We start from the raw sequence: 8,901 nt of genomic DNA, 5'->3' as shown, positions 1-8,901 counted from the left end.
CATCTCCCACCGTCTCCTCGTCAGCGTGTGTAGGACCTCTTCCAGGTGAAGCTCTCTTCCTCTGCATCGACACTGATCTCTTCAGGTGTCTGCAGTCTTTGTTTCCTGACTATGTTGGCTCGCCTCCTGCGAGGGGGATCCATGTCGCTGGTCCTGCTCCTCTGTTCAGCCTGACTATTCTCTCCTCGTGGACCATCCGAGCTCCCCGCATCCCTCTCGTCCCTTTTCAGGAAATCCGCCACTACTCTGAAGTACTCCAAAACTGCAACATGACTCCAGTTACCTTCCTCCTCCTCATTTCCAGCCCTCCCTTCCTCCATCTCTTCTCTGGCCTCCAGAGTGAACCCGCAGTGCCCTCCGCTGTCTGTCAGCATCAGGAAAAAATAAGGATTGCTCTGGAAAAGGGGGAGGGGCAACGTGGAGGCAGGCGGGAGGAGAGGATCGTCACGGCTGCGGATACATAGCACAGGGACCGCCACCTCGTCTGCATCTCTCAGTGGTTCGTTCCTTTCCCAGTAGTTGTCCCAGTCCTTGGTTGGGTGAGCCCTCTTTCCGAGTGCCCAGGCCACTGAGGGCGCCGGGCCCCGCGGGGAATGAGATCCTGTGCTCAGTCGAGGGCTTATTGGAGGATTTGGGGCCCTCTGCTGAAGCTGCGCCGAACAGCAGGACAGAGTTTCCTCCAAGTCTCTAAGGGAGGAACAGCTGAGGGCCCGATCCACATCCAGGACTCCTCTGAAGGCACTTGCGTATCTTGTGACAAAAAAAAAGTTGTAATAATCCTGCCCAATATTCCACGCCTGTCAAAACTATTATTGATACATTTTCATTCTGCTTTAATATCTCTCACCTGCTGAGCAGCAGCTTCCGGTGAAACAACACGCCCCAGCGGTAAATTGAAGGCATGGCTGTTTCAAACCACAGTCGCCCCTGGAGAACCGGTGAGATGGCTGCAGCCGCGGTCAGGAAGGAACTTGATCCACATTCCCCCAAGTAGGAAAGAAGAATCCCTGAGCCTGAACCCTCACTCGCTGCAACCATTACAGAGGATGGGTGACGGCTGTGGACGTAAGCCACCGCCTGAAAATAGAAGACATCAAAGTTCTCTCCACTGTCGAGTAAATTCAAGTCGTTGAATGAACAAAATGTAATGTTTAGCCACGCTAACAGCGTCATGGATGCATCCATTCATTCACCACTTTGGTCCAGGCTGAATCATCTCAGCACTAAAATGAGATCTTGATTGTTAAGTGGAGATTATACTTGTCATTGTGAGCATGTTAGCGCTGTTAACATAATCCTTATTTAGCTCAGCAACAATTTGCCCAAGTACAGAGACACAGAGCTGCTAGCAGGGCTTTCAGCCTTTTATTTTGTTTAACACTAATTTGTCCACACTTGTCTGACGGATAAAGTTATGCAAATAATTAACCATTAGTCTGTTGAATGTTTCTATATTGGTTGAAACAAAAAAATTGTAAAACATGTCAATCTTTATTTCCGAGAGGACAAAGTGGTGTACAGTACGAGACAGTATTACATTTACAATAATATAAAACAGGAAATACGCACAATTGAAAAGAGTTTGACCATTCAAATATTGGACATTTTGCAAATTAAATGACTGAAAAGTAGTCCAATCAAATCACAATAAAACAATTACAGTACAGTGCACCTGGCCTCTTTAAATACCTGCTCAAGATCAGCTGGATCTCCAAACTCAGTCAGTCGTGCTGTGGTCAGCTGGCATCCCGCAGTACCTCGAGCATGAAACACTACTACATTAAAGCCCAGGTGCATGGCCTGATGGCACAGCAACTTCAGATGAGGGGTCATGCCTCCCCAGGACTCGGGTATGAGGAGGAGGACAGGAGGCGTCGGCGTGAAGCAGCCTAGTGACTTTCCCCCTGACTGCTGCTCCTTCCTGCCCTCCCACCTCTTCCTCCCAACAACCTCATCCAGCCTCGTTCCCACCGCCCAGTCCAGAGCCACAATACCCCCGTCTTTCAGTAACAGATTGTCTCTTGTGAACTGTAATGTGTCGCCCTGTTGTCCACATAACAGGCTGGAAAGAGTCTGGAGGTGAGGGTCTCCCTTGGGCCAGGAGGCGAGTCTCGGCCTCCCGGCCAGAGAGTCACAGTGGTGGAGCAGATATTTAGCCAGCGCTGTGGCTTTGCAGATGAGCCTGTGACCATCTGAGGCCTGACCTGACCCAGACAAACTATCTTCTCCTGGGGATTTGGGCTCCCTGGTCCATGCTCTTACATTCTTGTCTAGCGGCAACTCCAAGATCACGCAAATAATGACCCAGAGTCTCCAGCTTGCATCCTTGACTGCCAGTCTCGTCCAACAACGTATCCTGGGCCAGCGCAGAGCCAGATACAACAGCAGAAGTAACAGTGATGGAAGCAAACAGAGCAAATAATCCCATACAAGTGATGCCATTGGTAAGTAAAGAGAAGATTGTAGTTTAATATCAAATCCGATGTTTTCTCTGGGAGGTGTTGCTGTGATTTCCTCAGTGACGTCTAACTCACAGTTATTTTTTTAACAAACTCCTCCTTTGTTGGATCACGTAATGGAGTGAAGTTCTTGCCTCACGAGTTGGCTGATGATCTGGATAGTCTTCTCTTAGCAGAGGAACAAAGGGAAGTCTTCAACAATTGCCTAACAAAGAAACACAAAACATAGGAGTGTAGAAAAGAGTGGGTCGCGTAAACTGTTGTATCTCAAGTCCTGCTGCTGGTCCACCTCCCCCGCGTTTTCTCCTCCCTCCATGAATCATTTACTGCAGGCACAAGTTCAGAGAGTAAGTGAGCAAACACAGGAAACATAAATCTGTTCCATTACTGTCAACATGATTACAGCCGTTGACCTTGGCAAGTCGGACTTTACTTCTTTTGCATTCATCCTCTAGTTCAGCAGTGATTATGTTTTGGGTTGTTGATATACATTATTATATCTAAATTATCATTTTTCCTTTGATCGTTTGATCTATTTAACTATACAAAGAGGTCTCACTATTACCATTACATTCTCAGTCCCTTTTCAAGTTGCTCCCGGAGTGTTGATTTTGTCCTCTAGCAGACCTTTCCTTATACTGTTGCACATGCATACCACCATCGTCAGGATCCCTGTCCAACCCATTGTGTGTTTACCTCTAGTCTGCCAGGTCTCCTCAAACAACCTTTCACCATTCGTGTGTGGTAGAAATATATCATGAGTGCTTTATTCTTAAATGTGGAGCTAAACTCTGAAAGCAGAGTTCATTTCATCTTGACCTCGTCTGGTCGGCACCACCCTCATGGCACAATGACAGCTTGATCTTGTTATTGTTTTGGATTCTTTTCTTTCTGTTTCTCTGACTCAAGGTGAGAAGAAAAAGGACACTGTGAGGAGGAGAAGGGGAAACATTTCAATAATCATTGTTGATGTATTAAACTCGTGTTGAACACTTTTTCTTGTCAGACCTCCGAACCATCAGTGGGAAAGAGCTTTGTCCATTCAATTGAATTATTCCAAGTTTTCAAGTTGCTTGAAGACGAGATTTCACAAAACATTTGTTTCCACTGTGGGAGATTCATAAGGTTAATTAATTTCCATCACATCCTGCACATATTGTGCCCAAACATCATGGTTTTATAAGAAACTAAAAATACGGCTGCAGTGGACAAACATTTCATTCAATTACAAAAGTGCAGGTTACTTCAACGCTCAGTCTTAATAAAAAATATTCGGACATATTTACAGTCGTTGACCTTGGCAAGTCGAACTTTACTTCTTTTGCATTCATCCTCAAGTTCACCAGTGATTATTGTTGATTCCGAAGTCTGAGTAATTTATACTTTAAGGGGTCTGAAAACTAACATTAAATTCTAGTTCCCTTTTCAAGTTGTTCCCGGAGTGTTGATTTAGAAAAACTTCCTTTATCAAGCACAGTTTTTAGAACTGATGCAACTGCGATTTACGCACTGACGAATTTGACCTTCACTTTGAAAACTTGAATTTGATGCAATGATTCGTGTCACCGAGTATTTTCCTCTATCATACCTTTACTTATACTGTTGCACATGCACCATGTTTTGGCCGGTACATTTAAAAACGGGTTCCTCACACAACCTGTCCTGAGAAGTGAAACAGAAAGAAGTCAGATACACACACACACACACTGTACATTCACATTTAGGTCGGTGAGAATTACATCGCAATCACAGTTTGTATAGCTGTGACAGCGAAACCTGTCTGTAGAGCATTAAAGTCTCACCTGACAGTATTTGGTCGACAGTTACAATTCAGGTGATAGAATATGGTTTGAGAGGTGCCAGAGGGCCTACGTGACACGCATTTGCATGAAAGTTTGCCAAACCATTAAAATAAAAATGTACGCAATAATATCAATATTAACACAACATTAATTGGGACAATACATTCGGAGTATTGTCCTGACCCCTGTAACTCATACCAGTATGTGTTGCCAGTAGTTTCATAAGACACCAAAAATACAGTTGCAGTACATTTCATTCAATTTCAGAAGTGTAGGTTACTTTAACGCTCGTCTTCATGAAAGATATTCTGACATCTATGTGCATCATTTCACTCCCAGACTCTATCAAAAGAAATACCTCAATATACCTCATCAGTTTGAGTTCATCATGGTGAATAAATGTGGGTACTTGTTTTGAAAACAAGCCACTTGACGTTATGTGCCGAGGCAACAGGTCAAACCTGTCCGTCACTGACGCCTCCTAGGACTTAATAATATAAAAGAAGTTGTCATGATGGATAGTCAACAAGAAGACATCAAGACCTACGGTACAGTACATTCATATGTGATCAGTATTGGTAATATTAAAAAAAAACTATTTCAGATTTGAATATTGTTTATATTGATCCAAAGGTAATTAAAGAACTCTAAGATGTGAATGTGAGCATGAAGAGTTGTCTGTCTCTGTGTGTCAGCCATGCAATATTCTCGTGATCTTGCCTTCGACCCTAAATAGGATAAGCGGTTACAGATAATGGATGGATAGTTTAGTAAAATATCTTAAAGAGGAAATAATAACAAAAACTGTGATTCTCAGTGGTCTCTAAAAGTGGGTCAATTTAATATTAAAGTCTAACCATCTCTGATAAACAAAAAAAAATAGCTGTGTTGTTGTTGTTTTTTATCTCTGACAAATTGTGTAGCAATGTCTTGGCTGGCTGCGTTGGGTCTCCTTCTGCAGACTGGAGCTTTTGGATTTGACATATTGAGTGGAAAGTCTCTGAATCATCAAGAGATCACTGAGACAGCGCTCTTAAATGTCACTGCGCTGCACTGTGTGCCAGGCTCTGGCCCTGGCGGAGGGCACCTCTCTGACTATTGGCCCTCTAGTGGTGGCACCTCTCTGACTACTGGCCCTCTAGTGCTGGCACCTCTCTGACTACTGGCCCTCTAGTGCTGGCACCTCTCTGACTACTGGCCCTCTAGTGGTGGCACCTCTCTGACTACTGGCCCTGGCGGAGGGCACCTCTCTGACTACTGGCCCTCTAGTGGTGGCACCTCTCTGACTACTGGCCCTCTAGTGGTGGCACCTCTCTGACTACTGGCCCTCTAGTGGTGGCACCTCTCTGACTACTGGCCCTCTAGTGGTGGCACCTCTCTGACTACTGGCCCTCTAGTGGTGGCACCTCTCTGACTACTGGCCCTCTAGTGGTGGCACCTCTCTGACTACTGGCCCTCTAGTGGTGGCACCTCTCTGACTATTGGCCCTCTCGTGGTGGCACCTCTCTGACTACTGGTGGCTAGTGTCTGACGAGTCGTGGCACTCCTGTGACAACTATTAGCACTGGCAGCTTGTGGCACCTACCGAAAGCTAACTACATATAAGGAGAGGATAAGTGGTGAGATATTATTCAACTTGTATTTAAAAACTTGATAAATTGTTTTAATTATTATATTTATATTAAAAAGGATAAATTATTTTCATTAACTTAGTCGATTGTTCTAAATTACTATAAAAGTAACTATATGGAAAGAGTATATCTTATTATGCTTTGTTTCAAAACCAGCGAAATTATACATGAATGAAATTATTGATAGACAAAAAAGTAAAGTCAGGTTGCTTGAAGGATGTATACAAAGAACAGGGGCTCAGTTGACTCAACTAAAATCATAAATATGATTTACTGCTGCTGACCTTCCATAACAACAAGGGGTGTTCCCACGAAATGTGGCTCCGCCCACTCAGCTTATACATTTATAATTCTTTATTCAACAATTTACAATTTAAGTGAGAAACTGCAAAATACATTTTAATACATTTAAACTAATGTGCCAAACGAGTGAAATTTGCGTGCCACTGTCCTGGCACCTGACTGACGCTTGCCACAGACTTAACACTGTCAGTAATCACACTCGCCGTCTCTCCTAAAATCTGTGTCATTATCCCATATATGAAGAAAAAAACTATGTAGGCAAGTTTGAAATAATATACAGAAAGAAGTTATTTTGCCTATCAACTGACAGAAAACAATGTAACTGAGGCTTCTTTCTGGTTTGTTTAAATAGCCCGGGCATGCTGCACCTGCCATTTACTGCATGTTAGAGCAGCTGTTGTCAACCACTGGGTCGAGGCCCACTGTTGGACCTTAGAGGGCCATCTAGTGGCCCGTGGAGGTACTTGCTTGTAGAATGTTGTGAAGTTGAAGTATAAAGTAACAAACATTGGAAACAAGTACCTCACACTCTTACAGTGCTTGAGATAATGCACTTAGTGTCTTTCCACCACGAACTGTGTCTTTAAAATACCTCTGCTAATTCAAATAAACAGAAAACACATACACTACACATTCACGATCAGTTTCAATTTCTTGCCGTTGTGAGCAGCACAACCCCTTTGTTTTCATCTTGCATTGTGGGACAATAGTTTTATCAATGGCACACACACAGTTTGCATGCTGCCTTTATTGTTACTTTACAGTGTGAAACCATGAAACCACTAACTCAACCTGCCATAATGTGTTTGAATTTGAAATCTAACGACAAACTATCTGTTAATTATTAATATTTCACAAAGTGGTGAACCGACTGACAGACAAACATTGTTGCTACTGGGGCTGAAAGCACACATTTACAGAGAAGATAGTCTTAAAAAGAGGAATCGTTGAAGCTCTAAAACATTTTGTTCTCATTTTTTTTTCCAATGCTGAACAGGAAAATGCAGCCATGGAGGTAAACATGATGACTCGAGTGAGATCCCACCAAGAGGGGGGATCAGCAAAGATACTTTAGACTCCAGCCACGGGAACCTCCACATTGAAGCAGCAAACTTGGCGATCGCTGCAACCAGTGAGCTACTGGAGGACATTCGAGGGGCTGCTGGTGACGAAACATGCAAACTGCATATTATATTTCATAAGAAGGTGGATCGCAATGTTTTTTTTCAAAATGTTTTTATTATTTCTCATGTCTTTTTTTCCCTCCTCTCTTCATCACTCAGATTTATGGGAATCTCCAAAGGTAAAGCTCTTTGTTTTGTGATCGACACGACAGGAAGCATGAGCGACGACATCGCAGCAGTGAGGACCGTCACTTCCGCTGTCATCAACAGTAGAGTGGGAACCGTAGACGAGCCCTCAGTTTACATTCTTGTACCTTTCAACGATCCAGGTAGAGTCTTAATGTCCTTTAAAAGATTTCACAATCCTGTTTTTTTTTTTTTCCCTCTGATGTGAATCAAAGGGATTTTTGCAAATGCATATCAAATGTATAAACTTGCTCTTTATCTGCTTGTCGGCTGAACTGTAACTAACTAAATTAAATAAACAGTTGGTTGTGCACTGAATATGATTGTTCAAATTATTGTATGTATCATATGTATAAAATAACAATAATAGTATCTATAAATCCTACAGTACTCAACAAACACAAGCACAAAATGAAGATTAAATTAATTTATTTTTCCTTTCCCAACCTGAAGCCCAGATTTTAGGCCAGGTCTTTCTTGCTGTCTCCCTCGCCATCTGATCCAACTCACCACCAGGTGGTGATCAGTTGACAGCTCTGCTCCTCTCTTCACCCGAGTGTCCAAGACATACGACCGCAAATCAGATGATACGATTACAAAGTCGATCATCGATCTCTGGCCTAAGGTGTTCTTGTACCAAGTACACTTATGAGCCACCTTATGCTTGAACGTGGTGTTTGTTATGGCCAAACCGTGGCTAGCAAGTCCAACAACAGAACACCGTTCGGGTTCAGATCGGGCCTCGCCAGGTTTCTCTGTCATTGCAAGTCTCCCAGAAAACTATGCAGGCGGCAGGCGGCAGGCGGCAGGCGGCAGGCGGCAGGCGGCAGGCGGCAGGCGGCAGGCGGCAGGCGGCAGGCGGCAGGCGGCAGGCGGCAGGCGGCAGGCGGCAGGCGGCAGGCGGCAGGCGGCGCCCTCTCCAAGACCCCTCCCATCAACTCCAAGAAGGCCAGATAGTCCGAGCTGCTGTTTGGTGCATAAGCATACACAACAGCCTTGAACCCCGCAACCTGTAGGTGCAGGGAGGCAACCCTTTCGTTCTCCCGGGAAAGCTCCAACATAGTGGCGCTCAGCCAGGGGCTCGTGAGTACCCCCAACTCCCGCCCGGCGTCTCTCACTGTGGGCAATTCCAGAAAAAGAGAGTAACAACATGTTTAATGAAATAAATCAGTCATTAAATGTCTGAAAGGTTTATTTAGTGACCATTCATCCTGCGGGAGATTTTTTTATGTTATAACTGGATGAGGGTTTGCTAGCAGTCAAGCAAGCAGGCAATGCATGACCCACCCAAGCTCAGCTAAACATGCTGCATGGTATTTGTGGACAACATACATCACTGCTATGTTGGTGCTGAATATCAGTCACGCAAGTTTAATTTCAAGACAGCTGAGTGACT

At 44.2% G+C, this 8,901-nt stretch overlaps 1 protein-coding gene across 1 annotated transcript; it reads right to left on the bottom strand.

Annotated features, from left to right (window-relative positions):
* Positions 1 to 20: 20 nt before the first annotated feature.
* On the bottom strand, positions 21 to 2,442 carry LOC137802350 (protein ABHD15). Its single transcript, XM_068600150.1, has 3 exons — positions 1,690 to 2,442; positions 848 to 1,077; positions 21 to 750 (listed from the first exon to the last, which is right to left on the bottom strand). The coding sequence occupies exons 1-3, from the start codon at positions 2,440 to 2,442 to the stop codon at positions 21 to 23; spliced, it is 1,713 nt and encodes a 570-aa protein (XP_068456251.1).
* Positions 2,443 to 8,901: the final 6,459 nt, after the last annotated feature.

Source organism: Clinocottus analis, unplaced genomic scaffold (assembly GCF_023055335.1).
Source record: "Clinocottus analis isolate CAN_PGR_092001 unplaced genomic scaffold, fCliAna1.0.p SCAF_5, whole genome shotgun sequence".
Taxonomy (NCBI): Eukaryota; Metazoa; Chordata; class Actinopteri; order Perciformes; family Cottidae; genus Clinocottus; species Clinocottus analis.
The sequence above is the reverse complement of the archived record's forward strand: the minus strand, read 5'-3'. Positions and strand labels throughout refer to the sequence as shown.

What these genes read in the sequence shown, in the direction of transcription:
- LOC137802350 (XM_068600150.1), bottom strand. Translation starts at nt 2,442, where the DNA reads ATGGCATCACTTGTATGGGATTATTTGCTCTGTTTGCTTCCATCACTG. An exon ending in ATCCAGCTGATCTTGAGCAG is followed by an intron (nt 1,078 to 1,689) that starts GTATTTAAAGAG and finishes TTCTATTTTCAG; the next exon opens with GCGGTGGCTTACGTCCACAG. An exon ending in CGGAAGCTGCTGCTCAGCAG is followed by an intron (nt 751 to 847) that starts GTGAGAGATATT and finishes TTTTGTCACAAG; the next exon opens with ATACGCAAGTGCCTTCAGAG.